Below are 21,778 nucleotides of genomic sequence, written 5' to 3'. Positions count from 1 at the left end.
AAAACCCCATCTCTACAAAAAATTAGAAAATTCAACCGGGCATGGTGGCACACCTTGTTGTCCTAGCTACTAGGGAGGCTGAGGGGGTAGGACTGTTTGAGCCCAGGAGGTCCAGGCTGCAGTGAACCATGAGCCTGCCACTGCATTCCAGCCTGGGTGACAGAGTAAGACCCTGCCTCAAAAAAAAAAAATTACTTTTAATTTATTTTATTTTTATTTTTATTTTTGAGGCAGGGTCTCACTCTGTCACGCAAGCGGTAGTGCAGTGGCACAATCTCGGCTCACTGCAGTCTTGACCTCCCAGGCTCAAGCATCCCTCCTGCCTCAGTCTACCAAGTAGCTAGGACTACAGGTACAGGCCACCATACCCGGCTAATTTTTGTAATTTTTGTAGAGCCGGGATCTTTCTATGTTGCCTAGGCTGGTCTCGAACTCCTGGGCTCAAGCAATCTGCCCATCTTGGTCTCCCAAAGTGCTGGGATTACAGGCGTGAGCTTCCACGCCCAGCCAAAAAGAAAAAAAAAAAAATTAAAAATTTGCTAACTAGGGAGGAGAATTCATCACAAGCTTTATACTATATAGGCTCTGAAAACATATTTTAATTACTTTTTAAAGTAACTGCTAACTCTGATTATTTTAAAAAACAAATACGCAGTTGAATTTAAATATCATGTGTACGTTGGTTTGAAGACAGTCGGTGTTCCATTCTGAGATACAGCATAATGTCAACTAAAATCTTTGGAAAATTTCTATAAAGAATCATTTCTCCTAATATGATGCTAATACTTACAACAAACATTCATAACTAGCTATGCTTTCAAAAATATTCACTGAAGAATTTGTAATATATAAAGTAAAAATGCATTTCTGTTTCATGTGAAATAGGAGTAGCATTTATATAGTATGCTTAGCAATAAAATCTTGAAAGATAAACAATTCATCTAACAAGTAACAGAAATCTACATCATATTTCAGAATATTCTACTAAAGGAAAATAACCTTGGCTTCCTTATAACCTCCTAATATATTCCAACATATTTCATCATATACAAGAATCTATGCATATATTTCTTCAAAGGATATTTTCTCATGTTCCAATTTTAGTGAGGAAAAGAAATATCTTTAAAATTGCAAACCCAGAAGTATGTATCTTTCCTCTCAACATGTGAGATTTTTATTTCCATGTTGTTGCTTTAAAACCTAGCATATTGCTGGAAGGCCACAAGATGTCACTATTTGTTTATTAATAATTTGGCCCCTCAGCATAATTACTACGATTGAGGGCTAGTTAATTGAATTGCCTAACGAAGATGGTATACTTGAGTTCCTAATAAATCACACCTAATTCAAATATTTTGTTCTTGTTTCCTTTTATACCACACAATTTGGAAAATTAAAGCATAGGAGACTTAAGCATGAGATTCTTATTTGCTTTAAATAAGAAGGTAAAAAACATCACACACACATGCGTTTTTACTTTATATATTACAAATTCTTCAGTGAATAATTATTTTTGAAAGCACAGCTAGTTATGAATGTTTGTTATAAGTATTCGCATTATATGAGGCCTGTTGGGGGGTGGGAGCAAGGGGAGGGAGAGCATTAGGACAAATACGTAATGTATGTGGGGCTTAAAACCTAGATGACAGGTTGATAGGTGCAGCAAACCACCATGGCACATGTATATCTATGTAACAAACCTGCATGTTCTGTACATGCATCCCAGAACTTAAAGTAAAATGTAAAAAAAAGATTAAAAAAAAGCCTACTACGATTTTCAACTGGTTTAAAAAATAAGTATAAACATGATAATAATCTATCATATATATTGTAATAGTGACTTACGTTACATGATTTAATTCTCACACATACTGTGGGATATTTATTATTATTTATTTATTATTATGATACCCATTTTATAGATGTGAGAATTGAGACCATCTCTGTCAATATGCTCAGACAATACCTACAGACTGCTGGTTCAGCATCATTTATTTATTTGACCCAGGAAAAGATAGAAAATCGTCAACATCAATACATTGGAGACAACAGACTGCTTAACAGGTAAGCAGCTTGTTTATTAACCATAGTTTATGAATCCAGGCTTGCTATGTCCATTTAAACTGTTATGAAGTATGCCAAATCCTAGTCAATTTCCCATCTTGAAAGGCATACTTTAAACCGCTCGAACCAGAAAGCCAAATCCTATTAATATTTCATTTCTTTTGCCCCCCTTAAGAGACAGTGCAAAGACTGTCAAGGTGGTGTTCAATATATTAAGTCTTGCTCTACTAACCAGTTGTCTCCAAGTAGGCTTTAGAGCCTATTTAGCTGATATTTTAGGGGGTTCTGCCGGTGAGAAAATAGAAGCCCAGAATCATTAAGATAATTTGCTCAAAGTTTGACAGCTAGAAATGAGCAGTCCCAGGTTGAGATGTTACATCTGGGCTTTTTCTAGACAACTGTTGTGGTAAGAAGGAAAGAGCGTTCTCAGAACGTTTATATCAATATAGTTAAATTATAAGAATTATTGATACAGTGAAGTTTAATTATAATTAAATATGTGATTATCAATATAGGTAAATGCCTAACACAGTGCTTGCCAAGTAATTGCTATTTTCTCCTTTTTGGGTATTATTTCACTTTTATGCTCTAATATTACTATTAAAATCTGGAACAAAAAGTGCTCTGGATATTGGCTAGTAGAGAAAAGAGACATGCTTATGGAAGTTAATTGTGTAAGAATTCACAGATCATTGATTTCTTTCCACTGTTTTTCACTGATAAATTTCAACAGCGTTAACTAGATGTCCACTGAGGAAACTGTTTGCCAAATTATTCTTCTAAGCAGTATTTTTCTCTTCTATTTTCTCAGGACAACTCTAATTACAACCTTGTCGTTTGATAAAAGTTTCTTGAAATGTCTTAGTTCAAACAACAAAGATTAGTGTTTCTTTGATGAATTTCCCCTTTTCATTGCTATCTCTGACTACTGATGATGCAACTACATAATTTAAGGTTTCCGAGGATCTAAGACTAATCGTTTTTTAAGTGCTTAAACTTTGTGCCATGTATTTTGCAAAGTAGCTTATATAATAATGAAGTTGTAATAACAGACAACTGATACTATTATCATCCTCATTTTCTACATTTAAAAAAAACAGGTTTAGAAACATTAACGTGCTCAAGATTATATGTGGTGTGTGGGAGGGTCTATTCAAATCCAGATCTATCTGTCTCTAAACCCTATTTTTTTATTTCCACAATGGACCCTACTGCAGTAAGCCTATGACTTTAAAAATGGCTTAATTAATAAGAAAATGGAGGCACTCTAACAAATATAATAATCATATGGGTAAAATCAATTGACTGTGTAGTGTAAAGCTGATGGCTGTGCCTGCCATATCTCTATTCTAATCAATCCCAGCTGGGGAGTACATAAATTAAGGTCAGTGCCTCAGAATAAAATAAGTCAATGGTGGTAGCTCAGAATAAAAATGGTATTTTGATTTTTAAAGATTATCAACTAAACAAAATAATGAATCATCAGAATCAATATTATCTCCCATGAAACTGATGTTCACCAGTGCTGGGTGAATGACTGGCACTTTCTAGAGATTTGGAACCTTGGTAACTCCTCACAATAATGCTCCCTCCTCATGGAACCATTCCCCACACACGCCTCACCTGTTATGAAGCTGATGGTAGAGCTGTCACAGCAGCTCAATTCTGGATCTCCCCACGTCACCATGGTAACCCGGAAGTTGTAGTACCATGCTGGCAGCAGATTAGCTATTCTCTGAATGAGAAAAGCAAGCAAGGAGACAAAAGACTGTGGGAGAAAGTACTATTTTTGGAGTAGAGTTACTTTCATAAAAAATTAATACGTAATTTTAATTTTCCTTTATATTGTCTTTTTGTATTTCCTAAATTTACTATAATAAAATATTCTTTCTAGAATGAAATGAGATATAAAGTAAAATACAAAAATATAAATTTTTAAAAGTGATTTAAAGATATACAGCCAAAGATTTCCAATATTTGTTTCATTTTGCAATTTCGTAATATTACACAGGTGAAATAGTGCTTATTTATAAGTGACTGTACATACATTTCTCCCTATTTCTAAAACAAGTAACCTCTCACAACTCGGTGTTTTTTCAAGGTAAACCATGAACAGGAGTCCTTCAGAGTCTTCAACTGGGTAGAGAGCAATTGTGTACTTTGTGAATAGCCCATGGGTAATCTACACTTTTCAAAATTATCTCAATTTCAGAAAGAGCAATTTTTACCCGTTTTCTTAAAAACCATCCTCTAAAAGCCTGACATTAGAGGTACTTAATTGATCTGTGGATGCCACGAAGAGGCATCATTAAAATTAGGCAGTGTCAAACTAACTATTGAATACTAAAGGGAAATCTCTTTGTGTTCCTCCCCAGGATCTGGGAGAAGCAAAAAGCACTTGATTGCTCTATTCTGTGCTTAGGAAAAAATGTTGATTAACAAATATATTCAATTAGAGATGACTGCTAGTTTCACACAATTATCTCTTTCCCTCCCTCTCAAAACAAAAGAGAATCTCAAAACCTAAAAGCAAAAACAACGAAAAAACCTTGAAAATAGCCATACCTATCTGATATGGTTTGGCTGTATCCCCACCCAAATCTCATCTTGAATTCCCACGTGTTGTGGGAGGGAGCTGGTGGGAGGTAACTGAATCACGGGGGCAGGTCTTTCCCGTGCTGTTCTGATGATAGTGAGTAAGTCTCATTAGATCTGATGGTTATTATAAGGGGGCGTTTTCCTGCACAAGCTCTCTCGCTTGGTACCATCCATGTAAGACATGACTTGCTCCTCTTTGCCTTCTGCCATGATTGTGGGGCTTCCCCAGCCACGTGGAACTGTAAGTCCTATTAAACCTCCTTCTTTTGTAAATTGCCCAGTCTTGTGTATGTCTTTGTCAGCAGCATGAAAATGAACTAATACAGTAAACTGGTACTGAGAGTGGGGTGCTGCTGAGAAGATACCTAAAAATGTGGAAGTGACATTGGAACTGGGTAACAGGCAGAGGTTGGAATAGTCTGGAGGGCTCAGAAGACAGGAAAATGTGGGAAAGTTTGGAACTCCCTAGAGACTTGTTGAATGGCTTAGACCAAAATGCTGATAATGATATGGACAATGAAATTTAGGCTGAGGTGGTCTCAGATGGGGATGAAGAACTTGTTGGGAACTGGAGCAAAGGTGATTCTTGTTATGTTTTAGCAAAGAGACTGGCAGCATTTTGTGCCTCCCTTAGGGATTTTGGAACTTTGAACTTAAGAGAGATGATTTAGGGTATCTGGCAGAATAAATTTCTAAGCAGCAAAGCATTCGAGAGGTGACTTGGTGCTGTTAAAGGCATTCAGTTTTAAAAGGTAAACAGAGCATAAAAGTTTGGAAAATTTGCAACTTGACAATGTGATAGAAAAGAAAATCCCATTTTCTGAGGAGAAATTCAAGTTGGCTGCAGAAATTTGAATAAATAATGAGGAGCTGAATGTTAATCCCCAAGACAATGGGGAAAATGTCTCCAGGTCAGGTTAGAGGTCTTCATGGAAGCCCCTCCCATCACAGGCCTGGAGGTCTGGGAAGAAAAAGTGGTTTCGTGGCCCAGGTCCAGGGTCCCTGTGCTGTGTGCAGCCTAGAGACTTGGTGCCCTGCATCCTAGCCATGGGTGAAAGGGGCCAACGTAGAGATCAGGTGGTGGCTTCAGAGGGTGCAAGCCCCAAGCCTTGGTAGCTTCCATGTGGTGTTGAGACTGTGAGTGCACAGGAGTCAAGAATTGAGGTTTGGGAACCTCCAGTTAGATTTCAGAAAATGTATGGAAACACTATGGATGCCCAGGCAAAAGTTTGCTGCAGCAGGGCAGGGCCCTCATGGAGAACCTCTGCTAGGGCAACGTAGAAGGGAAACGTGGGGCCAGAGACCCCACACAGAGTCCCTACTGGGGTACTGCCTAGTAGAGCTGTGAGAAGAGGGCCGCCACCCTCCAGACCCCAGAATGGTAGACCCACTGACAGCTTGCACTGTGCACCTGGCAAAGCTGCAGACACTCGATGCCAGCCTGTGAATGCAGCCAGGAGTGGGGATATATGCTGCAAAGCCACAGGAGTGGAACTGCCCAAGACCATGGGAACCCACCTCTTGCATCAGCATGACCTGGATGTGAGACATGGAGTCAAAGGAGATCATTTTGGAGCTTTGAGATTTGACTGTCCCACTGGATTTTGGAGTTGCATAGGGCCTGTAGCCTCTTTGTTTTGGTCAATGTTTCCCATTTGGAACAGCTGTATCAATGCCTGTACCCCCGAATGTATCTAGGAAGTAACTAACTTGGTTTTGGTTTTACAGACTCATGAGCAGAAGGGACTTGCCTTGTCTCAGATGAGACTTTTGACTGTGCACTTTTGAGTTAATTAGTTAAGACTTTTCAGGACTGTTGGGAAGGCATGGTTGGTTGTGAAATGTGAGGACATGAGATTTGGGAGGGGCAAGGGGAAGAATACTATGGTTTGGTTGTGCTCCCACCCAAATCTTATCTTGAATTCCCACATATTGTGGGAGGGACCTTGTGGGAAGTAACTGAATCATGGGGGCATGTCTTTCCCATGCCATTGTTGTGATAGTGAGTAAGTCTCATGAGATCTGATGGTTATTATAAGACGGAGTTTTCCTGCACAAGCTCTCTTTGCTTGCTGCCATCTGTATAAGACGTGACTTGCCGTTCCCTGCCTTCTGTCGTGATTGTGAGGCTTCCCCAGCCACGTGGAACTGTAAGTCCAATTAAACTTCTTTCTTTTGTAAATTGCTCAGTCGTGAGTGTTTCTTTATCAGCAATGTGAAAATGAACTAACACACTATGTATATTTACAAAATAATCAAATTTATAGATAATTTTTTAAAGATACATTTGGTACATAAAGGCTTGCCTGTTCCCATAGGAAAGAGTGACAGTTGGTTAAGGGAAGATTACCACAGATGCAGTTAAGGAGACAGTTGCTGCTATTTCATAGTAGGTTGTCCACTCCGATGTCATTGTAGCAGGGTTGAAATAAAACATTTCAACCACGTATTTTCTGAACACGCCTAAATAAGGTCTGGTCCAGCTCAGAACCACTGCCGTAGGACCCAAGGGATAGAGCATTAAATCCTTTATTCCTGTGGGAACTAAAAAGAAGAGAGGAAGGGGGTAGAAAAATAAAGTTAAGAAGGAATGTTTACTGTCTTAGCAATGGCCTCAAACTTCTACTTAATGACCCAAATTTTCACTCTTCTGATACAATCCCTTCCTCCCTCCCTCCCTTCCTTCCTTCCTCGCTTCCTTGCTTCCTCCTCTTCCTTCCTGACTCTCCCTGCCCTCCCCCTCCCTCCCTTCCTCCTTTTGTCTTTCAATCTTCCCTCCTTCCTTCCTTCTCTCTCTTTCTTTCTTTCTTTCTTTCTTTCTTTCTTTCTTTCTTTCTTTCTTTCTTTCTTTCTTTCTTTCTTTCTTTCTTTTTTTTCTTTCTTTCTTTCTCTTTCTTTTCTTTCTTTCTTTTTCTTTCTTTCTCTCTCTCTCTTTCTCTCTTTCTTTCTTTCCTATTTTCTTACTCTTTTTTTTTTTTTTTTGAGACAGGGTCTGCTGTGTTACCAAGGCTGGATTAAAACTTCTGGGCTCGGCTAGGTGTGGTGGCTCATGCCTCTAATCCCAGCACTTTGGGAGGCCAAGACGGGCAGATCGCGAGGTCAGGAGATCGAGCCCATCCTGGCTAACATGGTGAAACCCCGTCTCTTCTAAAAATTCAAGAAATTAGCCCGGTGTGGTGGCACGTGCCTGTGGTCCCAGCTGCTCAGGAGGCTGAGGCCGGAGAATCGCTTGAACCTGGGAGGCGGAAGTTGCAGTGAGCTGAGATCGCACTACTGCATTCCAACCTGGGTGACATAGTGAGACTTTGTCTCAAAAACAACAACAACAACAACAACAACAAACAACTTCTGGGCTCAAGCAGTCCTCCCACCTCAGCCTCCCAAGTAGCTGGAACTTTAGGTGTGTGCCACGGCATACAGCTTTACTCTTGTTGTGTAATCATTGAAAACTAAAGTATGTTTGGCTCTGAGTTTTTCCACAAGTAATAAATATTAAGAATGTTTTCCAAGTATACAATTCTAGCTGTGTATTACTCTGACGGTAGCATATTGGATGAACTAAGATAGGCTTTCCAAATACGACGATAATGATTTGAGCTTGCATATTGCACCCCTCCAGTTAGTACCCTAATATATAGGTCACTCATTCTTCTTTTGGCCAGCAACTTACCAATAGCAAATGTCACAGGATCTGAAGGTGGTCCAATCAAAGGGCCTTTCCTTAGGTATATTACCACCTGGTACTGGGCACCAGGAACCAGATTTTCAATAACAGGTTTGCTTGAGTTCACCTTTAAACCAAACACCCGATAAGATTTATTTAGAGCTGGGCTTTCAGAATGTTACACAGAGGCTGAAATAATGTTCAGAGACTCTTTTTGGAATCACAGATGACTTTGAAATCCAGAAGACTTTACTGAAGCTGTCAGATTCCAAAATTAGGATGATTTATAGTTTATGTGAACTTTGAAGGGAACCTAGAAGATTGAAATTTTTTCTATTCTGAGCCCTGTGAACTGCTTTATACCCATCAATGTCAATTGTAACTATGCACACTAGAGACACATCAGCCTCTAACCATAATCAAATCAGCAATACCATGAGGATAGTTTGACATTCTAAATTGTAGTGTCAGCTGATTACATGCAAATATCAGTACAGAAATGTCTTTAGTCTCTTGTCACTTAGAAGCATATAATATCTAATTATAGAAATGGAAATGACCGCCGGGCACAGTTACTCATGCGTGTAATCTCAGCACTTTGGGAGGCCAAGGCAGGCGGATCATTTGAAGTCAGGAGTTCAAGACCAGCCTGACGAACATGGTGAAACCCTGTCTCTACTAAAATACAAAGAAAATTAGCCGGGCATGGTGGCGGGTGCCTGTAATCTCAGCTACTCAGGAGACTGGGGTAGGAGAATTGCTTGAACCCAGGAGGCGGAGGTTGCAGTGAGCCAAGATTGTGCCACTGCACTCCAGCCTGGGAAACAGAGTGAAACAAGCTCTCAAAAAAAAAAAAAAAAAAAAAAAGGAAGAAATGGAAATGACCTTAGAGATGACCTAGTCCAAAGTGCTCATTTAATAAATGTAGTAAAGCCAGAGAATGGCCAAGGTCATATATTTAGATGCAGTGTTGGGACTGGAAGCCTAGTGCTGGGATCTGTAATCTACACTATGGGCAGGTCACTGTGCTAAGCATCGAGATATCCTGGTAAGCACACTGCCAGGCTGTTGTAGCCCCCTAAAATAATACTGTAGAGGACACTTCTCATTTAGATGAGACTTTCTTTACTGTTCTTTTTTTTTTTTTTTTTCTTGAGACGGAGTCTTGCTCTGTCGCCCAGGCTAGAGTGAAGTGGTGCGATCTCAGCTCACTGCAACCTCCACCTCCCAGGTTCAAGCGTTTCTCCTGACTCAGGCTCCTGAGTAGCTGTGATTACAGTTGCGCACTACCACGCCCAGCTAATTTTTGTATTTTTAGTGGAGACAGGGTTTCACCATGTCGGCCAGGCTGGTCTTGAACTCTTGACATGAGGTGATCTGCCCACCTGGGCCTCCTAGAGTGCTAGGATTACAGGCGTGAGCCACCACACCTAGCCCTGCTCTTTTAAAAAAAATTTGGATACATAACAAATACCATATAGAGAAAAACAATGAGAACATATAGATGAATAAAATGCATTTATTAAAGTTGAATGTTGGCACGCACAATAATTGATAATTCAACTAAAAGGTTAAGGTGCTGCTTTGGCCTTCAGTGTCTAATATTTAAGACAGTATTGCTTGGTGGAAAGAACACAGGTTCTTTTTTTGGACTACCTGGAATCAAATCCTGACTCTGCTCATTATTAGCATGGGGGTTTATTTATGCTTTATAATTTATTGAAAATTCTTGCCTTGGTTACTTCGTTGCTAAAATATAGGTAATAAAATTATACACCTCATAGAGTTTGAGAATGTTTAAACCGAGTATCAATAAATACTAACCTTTATTCATCTTATTAACTTTTTGACCTCTAGGATACATAAAATTGTGGAATTGCTCCAAGAAGGAACATGAATTCAATGGAGAACAATGTTGTTTACAGCTTATCTATGCTGTAAGGTGTTTTTTGGAGTCTCATTAAGATTTTAAGGATTAATATAGAACTGGTGATATGATTTGAATTTTAAACCTTTCCACACTGGAAACTGATTATACACAGTAGAAATTATGTAATCTGAATTGGTACAACTTGCTCTACATGTAAGTAAAAGGAGCCGTATACCAAAATTTACTTTCCGCTGGCTTGAACAAAATAAGATTACATTGAATTAATAAATTGGCATTTTCATTCTTTCTTTCCTATTTATACTCTTTCATATCAGGGTTTCTTGCACAACTTTTAGATTTTTCATTGTGCTGGAAGCCATATAGGCAGATTTAGTCAACTAGATCTCTTCATCTGATAGAGAATTTCCCTCCCTTCCTTCCTTCCTTCCTTCCTTCCTTCCTTCCTTCCTTCCTTCCTTCCTTCCTTCCTTCCTTCCTTCTTGCCTCCCTCCCTATCTCCCTCCCTCCCTTCCTCCTTTCGTCTTTCTCTCTCTTTTCTTTTCTCTTTCTTTCTTTCTTTCTTTCTTTCTTTCTTTCTTTCTTTCTTTCTTTCTTCCTTCCTTCCTTCCTTTCTTTCTTTCTTTTTTCTTTCTCTTTCTTTCTTTTCTTTCTTTCTTTCTTTTCTTTCTTTCTCTCTCTTTTTCTTTTTTTCTTTCTTTCCTTTCTTCCTCTCTTTCTCTCTTTCTTTCTTCTCTTTTCTTTCTTTTTGAGACAGAGTCTTGCTCTGTCACTCTGTTGCCCAAGCTGGAGTGCAGTGGCACGATCTTGGCTCACTGCAACCTCTGCCTCCTGGGTTCAAGCGATTCTTATGCTTCAGCTACCCAAGTAGCTGGAATTACAGGTGTGCGCCATCATGCTCAGCTTATTTTTGTGTTTCTAGTAGAGACAGGGTTTCATTATGTTGGCCAGGCTGGTCTCAAACTCCTAGTCTCAAGCGCCTCTCCTGTCTTGACCTCCCAAAGTGCTGGGATTATAGGCATGAACTGCCATGCCTGGCCTGATAGAGAATTTTCTAAAGAGACAAACTATGATAAGAAGACGCATATTATCCACAACTAAGCAGTATTATTTTATTTATTTAAAATATACTTTATATGATAAAACATATATGCTTATTGTAAAAATTGCTCACCCAATAAAAGAACAAATGAAGTAAATTGGAAGTCATGTTTGTTCTCCCACAAATCCTGATATTTTGATGTGCATTCTTCTAGGCCTTCTTCTAACATATATACATAAATAATATGCTATTGAACCACATAATGTGTTATATTATCAACATTGCTCCAGGCCGGGTGCAGTGGCTCATGCCTATAATCCCAGCACTTTGGGAGGCCGAGGCGGATAGATCACCTGAGGTTGAGAATTCGAGACCAGCCTGGCCAACATGGTGAAACCCCGACTCTACTAAAAACACAAAAATTAGCGAGGCTTGGTGGCTCACTTCTGTAGTTCCAGCTCCTTGGGAGGCTGAGGCAAGAGAATTGCTTGCAACTGGGAGGTGGAGGTTGCAGTGACCCGAGATTACGCCACTACACTCGAGCCTGGGTGACAGAGCAAGACTCCATCTCAATAAACCCCCAAAAAACCAAAAAAATTGCTCCATTTAAACTTAACACATTGTAGACATCTGACTGTAAGTGTAAATGCTGACCTAGCTCATTAATCACCCATTTTGCCTATTTAGAATGTTTAGAATAATAAAGGACATAAGGAGTATAGATTGTTTCAGGGTGATGTTAAGGTTCCTTTCTTTTGATAATATTTTAGGTAATAGTTGATTCTAACTATTCAAAGGACTATCTGGAATCATAGCTGTTTAAATATGCCATTATAACCGGGCACGGTGGCTCACACCTGTAATCCCACCACTTTGGAAGGCTGAGGTGGGCGGATCATGAGGTCAAGAGATTGAGAACATCCTGGTCAACATGGTGAAACCCCGTCTCAACTAAAAATACAAAAATTAGCTGGGCGTGGTGGCATGCACCTGTAGTCCCAGCTAATCGGGAGGCTGAGGCAGGAGAATCGCTTGAACCCAGGAGGCGGAGGTTGCAGTGAGCCAAGATCGTGACTTTGCACTCCACACTCCAGACTGGCAACAGAGCGAGACTCCGTCTCATAAAAAACACACAAAGAAACAAACAAACAAGAATAAGAAGTAGCTATGGGCACATACATCATATTATTTAAAAAATGACAAAAGGGTAATTGGATTACAGATTACCTGACTTGGTAATAAGTTATAAACACTAGTTTCCATCCTCCCCAATTTCTGAATATTTACTGAGCTGCTAACCTATATGTACACTTCTATGTTTCTCCATGCCTTTTTATTTAGCCTGGACCTCCTTGGGTGTGTGTTGGAGGAGGAAAAGTGGAATGCCTCTGCATTCTGCATGTTAAGTAATGTGTTTTATTTTTTACAAAATAATTCCACACTCCACTCCCCCTTAATTTCCACTCATTTAGCATCCTAATATTTTTCCTGACTGTCTTAGTCCTCATTCCTGAGAATTTAGTTGAGTCCAATGTCTTTCCAATTGGATACCAGTTCTATTCTATTCCTCCTCAACTAAAGGAATAAGGAGAAAAATGTACTAGAGAGCATAGAAGTCAAAATAAGTATATGATAGACAATTTTTTTTTTTTTTTTTTTTTTTTTTTTTTGTGGAAACAGGGTTTCTCTATGTTGCCCAGGCTGTCTTGAACTTCTGAGCTCAAGTGATCTGCCCACCTTAGCTTCCCAAAGTGCTGGGATTACAGGCGTGAGCCACTGCACCTGTATATGATAGACTCTTAAATAATAGGGTTGAACTAGATGATAGTGTAGGTTCCTTTGAGTCTGAGATGGTCTTATTTCCACTTTATGTGGTCTTTCCATTGGTGCTTTTCTACACATTTATTTAGTAGCATAATGGACTACAGTGGTATGATATTATACAAATCTCAAAAAGTTCTTGTGGTAATTGACATGATGCCTAGCATGGTGGTCTCATTTCTGTTCTCCCCTTTAAATATTAGTCTTCTTGCTTATAATGCTGAATAGGACATTTCATGTTCTGTTTTCCTATTTGCATTTTGAGAAGATATTGTAAAAGTACATTTGGACTGGTCCTTTCTGGCTCATTGATAATTTACAATATGTATCTCTTCCTTTAACCTTTGTAATCTTATGTGAAAGATATATAATGTGTACATTAGGTAGGGCAAGGGGAGAAATCTACCTTGAAGCAGTTGAGTTCTAGGTCAAGGTCTGTAGGGGAAAACCTGTTTTTCTGTCAATGTAATGAGTCAGTCATCTTGGGTACACTCAGGAAAGGAAGCTAATAAGTTACACAATGAACTGTGATTACTAGTTAATGGGTTTAGCATATTTATTCCTTAATTTAATTCAACTCAAGGGACGCCTCATTCTCAAGTAAGGGCTTATCTCAGCATTCTATGGCTTTCTAGTGCTTCAAAGAACACGATTCCTGAATTCATCTTATCAATTTACAATTTATCATTGTTTGAATTTCATCAAATGCTTAATTTTCCTGGGAGGAATGGAAACATCCCAAACAGCTCTCATACAGCAAACATCTTTTCTGCACATTACATTTCCAATGTACTCCACATGAATTGATAACTATTTTTTTCCTTTTGCCTTTAGGGAAGAAAATATGTTTGTAAGACACCAAGAACCACCGAATTTGACCGTGTAAAAACATAAGGCCAGAATTTAGAAAAATAGGACTGGGCCCCAGGTTCTCAGGGCATCTGAGAGCAAGGTCCACTTGGCTCCAGTCGCACGGTTTTACTAAGGATTGGTCTGGCACGTGCATTCCTTCTGCTAGCCACTCACAGGACTACTGAGTTGCACACTGTCTCTGCCTGCCCCTCGCTCTCCTCTGTGCACAGCTGACATATATTCTTCAAAGCTCTTTTCAGTTGTCACTGCTGATGGGGTAGTTTTTTTACTTTATATTATTTATTTATTTATTTTCGAGACCGAGTCTTGCTTTGTCGCCCAGGCTGGAGTGCAGTGGCGACATCTCAGCTCACTGCAACCCCCACCTCCCAGGTTCAAGCAATTCTCCTGCCTCAGCTTCCCGAGCAGCTGGGATTACAGGCACGTGCCACTACGCCTGGCTAATTTTTATATTTTTAGTGGAGACGAGGTTTCACCATGTTGGCCAGGCTGGTCTTGAACTCCTGACCTCAGGTGATCCACCCGCCTTGGCCTCCTGAAGTGCTGGGATTACAGACGTGAGCCACCGTGCCCAGCCTACTTTATATTCTTTACATTTTTAAGTTTTTTTTTTTTTTTTTTTAACAAGAATATGTTACTTTTACAGTAAAAATGAAAATTAAAGGAATGGAAAAAAGTAAAACAAACAAACAAAAAACCCTCCAACCCTCTGCTTGGTTGTCTCCTCTGCGATGTTTTCTCCAACCGGTTTCCAAATCCTCTTTCCCGTTCATCCATGTTACTCATGCTCAGCTCCTTCTTCTGTGAACTCCTCTGGACTCTCATCATTCATTTTAAGCTGAGGCCTTATTCTATACAGTGCAGTCATTATAGGTTCACTTATCTATCGTTCTCACTAGATTATAAGCTCTGCAAGAGCAGGATGTTTAAAAATTTCTAACATCTATCTTAGTACCTGGCACATCATAGGTGCTCAGCAAATTCTTTTGAATAAGGAATGAAAGAGAAAGGAACATGACCCTCCTATGAAGAGAAAGGGAGATGACAGTGCCATGGAAAAGCCATTCCCACTCATTTCTGGCCCCTCTGGCTCTTGGGAACACTCATACAACACACCCATCCCAGCAGACCTCAGCATGGCTTCCTGCAATTGCCTCCTTGGCATTGCCCTGTAAGGCTGTGCTTAGGTGGGACTGGCGAGCCCATCCTCATTTTCTCTCCTTTACCTGAGTGCAGTACTGTTTTTCAAGCCTCTGGCTTTCCTTTTGTTTCTGGCAGGTCAGCGACACCACAGACACAATGGTGCTGTTGTAGTTCTCTTGGGAAGATGTCCAGGACATCAAGGCAGTGGTTGAGCTTAAAACGTGGACACTCACGTGCTGGGGCTTCTCGGTCAGTTCTTCAATCCACTCTCCTGAAGGACCTGCACATTTCAAATTGGAACACAGGGGAGGCTGCACATTGCACTGATTAAGATAAAAGATTCTGGTTTAAAAAAATCATGTTTTCTTTTCGCCCTTACAATGAGATTCAAAGTCAGATTGGTGGTCAGACTGGCAACTCTTCAGGTCCTCTGCCCAGCTGCAACCCTCTACCCCTTGACCTCACCTAAACAGCAGCCTCAGCAATAGCAGCAGAAACGAAAGCGCCACTTCAATCGTCGTGTGCATGTGAGAGTATTCTGGTAAATTCTTTACCAGAGAAAATTTACTTCTCTTTTAACAAAGAGTGAGCGTGGCAGGGTGGCATTTCATCAGGGCTTATAATTCCTTTGCTACTAGGATCTGTGGTCTCTAGGAATAATTACTTCGAGATCCAAATCAGCCTAGACTACTATCATGTGAAAACATTTGAATTTGGCAACAGTGAGAACAAAAAGGCAGGCTGTGACTCTATTAGAGAAGAAACACGCAACAGGCTGACTCCATTAAAGAAGCTGGCTGAAACCTGGGTGATAATTTGAAGAACACAACAGGATCCTTATCATAAAATATCTCCATAGAAGTGCCCATCCTTAGCTTTGTTCTCATATGTTCATAGAGTGGTTCTTAACACAGTGCCTGCCACCTAGTAAGGACTCAAGACATGTTAAGGTGATTATTATCTATGGAAATTCCCTGCTGAAACGCAAATGTGAAACTTCCATTTATTTGCTTAGGATGCATTTCTCAGCTCCTTAATTTAATACTGTATTCCTAGGCTGAGACCTAGGAGAGGAAAAGGAGCACGTGGCTCTACTGGGGAGGACAGACTAAGGTTCGGTGTAAATGGTGCAAGGGAAATGATAAAAAATGATATTAATTATAGTAAAGAGATATGGAATCTGTTATATATTTATATATTTGTTCCTGGCAGGTCAGTAGCATCACAGACACAAGGATGCTACCGTAGTTCTCTTGGGAAGATGTCTAGGACATCACAATAGTGGTTGAGCTTAAAACACGGATGCTCACATATAAACTGCTTTTCAGCATATAAATTGTTTTTTAGCATATAAACTTCAAGTTTATATGTGTTATGTATTTCATTCCTTTAACTTATATTTATTTACTTATTTATTTGTTTATTTATTTTGAGATGGAGTGTCACTCTGTCACCCAGGCTGGAGCGCAGCCTTATCTTGGCTCACTGCAACCTCCACCTACTGGGTTCAAGCGATTCTCCTGCCTCAGCCTCCCGGGTAGCTGGGATTACAGGTGCCCACCACCACGCCTGGCTAATATTTGTACTTTTAGTAGAGAGAGGGTTTCACCATTTGGCCAGGCTAGTCTCGAACTCCTGACCTCAGGTGATCCGCCTGCCTTGGCTTCCCAAAGTGCTGGGGTTACAGGTGTGAGCCACCGTGCCTGGCCCCTTTAACTTTTATAACAAGCCAATGAGATAAGTACTTTTATTAAATCTCACTTGTCAGATGCGAAAACTGAGGCAGAGATAGGGTAAGTCGAACTAGGATTCACACACAGGAAGTCTGATTCCAAAATCCATGCTCTCAACCCTGCATGAGACTTCCTGGAGCACTATGAAATAGTAAAAATTTGGAGACAGGGTAATTGCACTAAGACTCAGTTTGGTCCTTATTAATGGTGCAACTTTGGACAAATGAGTTAACGTCTCTGAATCTCAGTCATTGCATCTGTTAAATGGATAAATCATGGAATTTTAGAACAGAGCAGAACTTTAGAGACCCACTGCCTTATTTTGCTGATATGATTTGGCTCTGTCCCCACCCAAATATCATCTCGAATTGTAATCCCCACTTATCGAGGGAGGGACCTGATGGGAGATAATTAGATCATGGAGGCGGTTTCCCCCATGCTGTTCTCAAGATAATGAGAGAGTTCTCACGAGATCTGATGGTTTAAAAGAGGCGGTTTCCCCTGCTCTCTCTCTCTCTGTCCTGCCACCCTGCGAAGAAGGTTCTTGCTTCCCCTTCGCCTTCTGCCATGATTGTAAGTTTCCTGAGACCTCCCTGCCATGCTGAACTGTGAGTCAATTAAACCTCTTTCCTTTATAAATTACTCAGTCTCAAGTAGTACTTTATAGCAGTGTGAAAACGGACTAATACATTTGCTGATGAGGAAACTGAGGCGCAGAGATATAAACAAGCTGCCTGAAGTTACAGAGCTAGTAAGTGCTTCTGACCCAACCCAGACCTCCTGTCTCCTGAGTTAGCGCTTTGTGACAATCTGATTAATTTACCTCATAAAGTTGCTGCTGGGATCAAATGAGATAATATGTGTTAGCGAACTACATAAACGTGAAGTGTTACTACTGTTCTGAAGAGTACTAGTGTAGTGGGGGCACAGAGGGTAAAGGTTGAAGGAAGCAAAACAAATTCAGTTATTTAATAGTTTTACCTTATGACGGACCTGATAATCAACCTGAGGAATTGGGTCATTGCAGGCTAAATGAAAATGGATTTTGTTATCAAATACTCCTGAGTTCTAATCTTAATTTTGACACTTGGGGAAGTCACTGAACTTTCTGCGATTCAGTTTGTTTTTTAATGTGAAAAATGGGGGTAATGAAAGTGTTCCCTTCATAAGGCTGCTGGCAGACTAGTACAAATTCCTACCTGAATTCTCATCTCTGGGAAGGCCTTCAAAGCTACATAAATGTAAATTATAATGCAACAACATAAACGTATAATAAATTGTAATGTAACAGCTCAATACCAGAATATGTGAAACAGTTTGGTCAGGAAAAATGGGTTGCAAATATACTTTAGCTGGTGTGTGACTACATTATGCTGAGCAAACGTGAGCCACCCTAATTTGTTGCTCATTTACCCAGTTAGGTGTATTTATATATGTGGTATCCATTTTTTAAACCAAAGAAGTATATGCAGTACATCTGAATAACTCATTACCATAGAACAGAATCTCCTAAGCACTTAAAAAAGTCATTCTTTTAGCAACAGAGAAAAAACAAAACTTCTGGGAACCCGTATTTTTCTAGATAAATATTAAGATGCATCTCTTTAAAGTAATCACATTTTTGAGCAATTCCGACATGTCCTCAATGGCACTAGTCACTTTAGATACTCTAAGAATAGAGCAGAGCACATGAAAGATACAAGTGGTTCCATAAATATTTCTTGAATGTACGAGAGAATGAATAAATATGCAAACGGTATAACTCCAGCCTAGGATTTTACAATTTGACATGAGAAGCAAGATGCACCTAAAATAAATCTAGAAAAATACCACACACTAATAAGTTCTGTGTTTTGTGCTGTGTACTATGAGACGGAATAGGAATTCAGAGAAGAGAAGTCAGAAAGACCAGAATTGTCGCGGAGTTTCCGTGGAGGCTGTTCACATGGGCAGTGGATCTGTACTGGTGCAGAAAGACCATTTGTTCAGTGAGGCATTTTTAGTCTTATGGAAAGAATGAAATACTCAACTTTGTTCTCTTTCTTAAGTAATCACATGTCCAAGGTCTCTAATACTTGAAAGACACACAAGGCAGTTGGGAATACCTTTTCTATGCATCTGATAAATCTTTAAGGCCTTTCTTTTGCCAGAGGTGACATTTTTGGTTTTTCTTTTAGTAAAAATATTATATGGGATATTTTTAACATTTTTAAGCCGCTGCATAAACTGAGCTCCTCTTTTGCTCTCATCCATTCTTGAACGAAAGGTGGTATTTTGCCTTTCCAGATGGCAACAGGATATGTGGTGGTTATCCTTTTCTGAAAGCAATTTTTATTCTTTGCCTTCTGGTTTTTCTTTCTACTGATCGGAGGCACATATAACTCCTGATAGGGTAGGTTACTGATTTTTGACCTCTATACTTCCAGTAAACATAGTCAGTTTAGCTAAACACGTTATAGAGGCTGGCACTGTTTGTGCAACCTTCAGAGGCTAGCTTTTGCTGTGTTGTGACCCTTATGGAATTGGTAGAGGCCACCCTAGGACTCGACATTGGGCTTTTAGGTTGCTCTAGCTATGGCTTTTTCCACCAATTTTATGGAGACCACCTGGGTGTACTTGAATCTTTGTCTTTCTTTTGAGCTTCGCAAGCTCAATACTCTAATGAGATTTTTCATAGTCCTATAATGTCATTTCCTTATGGCCTCAAGCAAATGTCGTATTTCCCAAACTGTATGTCCACATCCTTGGAGGGTTTGTTATGGCTAATGTGGAAGGTCAGTTTAATAAATGTTCAATTATCACAATAGTGAAAAGAATCCTCAAGTTAAACCCGTGGATAGGATTGCTACTATTAAATATGCATATATTTCCTCTGCTGTCCAAAGCTTGTGGATCTCAGCCTCTCCTGATCTTGAAGACTTCTCCGCATCTCTAAGGTTTGTGAATAGTTGACATCTGAGCATCAATAATCTCACCAGTTCCATTGTTCTAGCTCCCCAGTAAGTGTAAAGTGATCTCTTTGTTACTTACTGATATAAAAGCTGAGTGATTTTGCTGACTGACTTTTTCGAGTTTCACAAGATCCTGAGGAACTAAAGGTTGTCACAGATAACTTATATTTCCCAGGTTCCTTCAGTTCTGCAACAAATTCATGTGCTTCTTCATCCACCGTCAAATATTCAGTAAAGTTCTCTAAATCATATAAAAAAAAGAGAAGATATATGAATTGACGCCTGGAAAGGCCCTGGGTATAGACAAGTCAATTAATGAAAAAAAATAATTAGGTATTTTAAATGTTCCCTCCTTTTGTCAAGTTCAGTTACACCTCTAAACTAAAGGTACTATTAAAGAATATAAGTAAGAGTTCAATATTTTTACAACCTTCCAAATAACAAAACTCAAATATGGCATTCGAATCAATAAAACTAGGGATGAGTCTACACTGTGTATCTTTATGTACTCCTACCCAACAAAATTATGTTTACAAAACAGAAGTAGATAGTCAGGAAAAGATAACAATTATTGGCTTCCTCATCACGAGGTAAGGGCTAAAAAATAACCAGCATCAAATATCTTGTAAGTTCTTTGTGGTAGTATTAACCATTCAGAAGTGCTTTAACATTTATTTAAAATACATCTCATTTTTTAAGATATATTTTCTGATGTACCCCAGAATTTAAAGTAAAATTTAAAAATAATAATCATGGTAATATTTTTCCTTCATCCATTTGCTTTCAAATCTTCTTAAAGAATTATTTCACATTGCATCACAGTCCATCCATCCTCTGCTGCTTATTACTTCATTTGAAGTCATTATCATCAGTTGGTGACTACAACAGCCTTCAAAAGAAGACACTGTAGTCAGATAAATGCATAATAGAACCTTCATGAGAAGAGGCGGTAAAAAAATTTTGTAATGACAAGATCCTATTTGCCATAGGAACATATTTAGGAACAGAAAAATAAAAGACGATTAGGGAAACTTTAAAAAAATGTAGGCAATTCCAAGAAAATGACTTTTGACTCAAATAATTAAGAATTTTCATTTTATGTGTTATTTGGTTATGGTTGAATGCTGCATCATCTTGTATAGAAGAATCCACAGATTTTTGTTGTATCTCATGCTATTAAGTAAAATAGGAGTAAACAATATGTCAGTATATGAGACTACATGGGCCTTAAACTCTCACCCTAAAAATAAGGCTATCATCGTAACTTCAAACTTTTACAAATTATAACCTCTGCCACTCAAACTACTAGACCAGAAAATGGAAAATGAAGTATATTATTGTAAAAACTAAACAAACAACAAATAACCATAAAAATCTACCAAACAACAATTGAGATAGGTATCATGACCCAAACTTGTTGAAAGTCATGGCTCTACTTTCCTAAGTTAGTGGGCTATAAAGAATGAATCTCAGATGCTGAGTTAGTCAATGCAAAATGTAATATAGTAGCTATATGGAAATGTCAGTAGCTGTGTATTTTCCATGTTACTATCAGCTTCTCTTTGGAAAACTATGGTGCTTGTTCCAGAGGGACATACCCTAAAGGGAACAAGAGTAGCTGGTTAGCAGGACACAAGCCTCATATTCTTGAGGAAAGTAGTAATGTGTTCATAAGTATTACTTTGCTGCCATGTTTAAAAATTTGCATATGAGAAAACAGGAAATTTCTCTAGGATATGCTGTAATATTCTGGGATAGTTAGATCTTTGATTCAAAATATTTCCAAATATGATGTTTTCCTCATTGTTCTGAGACATGAGAAATATCAGGCAGTAAAATATATACAGTTGGCAGTACTCACAACTTGTGAATCACCCAAACCTTCTGATTCTTACCCAGTCTATTCATTTGGATTTTCTGCTCTGTCTGCATTGGATACCCAATTACATTCTTCCCTTTCTTTACCATTATTCTCTGGCGATTTGAGTGTCTATGATCAGT

General features: G+C 39.2%; 1 protein-coding gene across 2 annotated transcripts in view; it reads right to left on the bottom strand.

The window, feature by feature from the left end:
* PTPRO (protein tyrosine phosphatase receptor type O) overlaps positions 1-21,778 on the bottom strand; it is a 278,715-nt gene that overhangs the window by 75,014 nt on the left and 181,923 nt on the right. For both annotated transcript variants that reach the window (XM_005570243.5, XM_005570244.5), the window contains exons 6-10: positions 19,857-20,018; positions 15,177-15,373; positions 8,333-8,453; positions 7,013-7,206; positions 3,688-3,799 (exon numbers count right to left, since the gene is read on the bottom strand). In XM_005570243.5, coding sequence (XP_005570300.3) covers positions 3,688-3,799; positions 7,013-7,206; positions 8,333-8,453; positions 15,177-15,373; positions 19,857-20,018 — 786 coding nt within the window. The remainder of the gene's footprint in view (positions 1-3,687; positions 3,800-7,012; positions 7,207-8,332; positions 8,454-15,176; positions 15,374-19,856; positions 20,019-21,778) is intronic.

Source organism: Macaca fascicularis, chromosome 11 (genome assembly GCF_037993035.2).
Source record: "Macaca fascicularis isolate 582-1 chromosome 11, T2T-MFA8v1.1".
Classification (NCBI taxonomy): Eukaryota; Metazoa; Chordata; class Mammalia; order Primates; family Cercopithecidae; genus Macaca; species Macaca fascicularis.
Note: the sequence above shows the minus strand (reverse complement) of the source record. Positions and strands in the feature narration are given on the sequence as shown.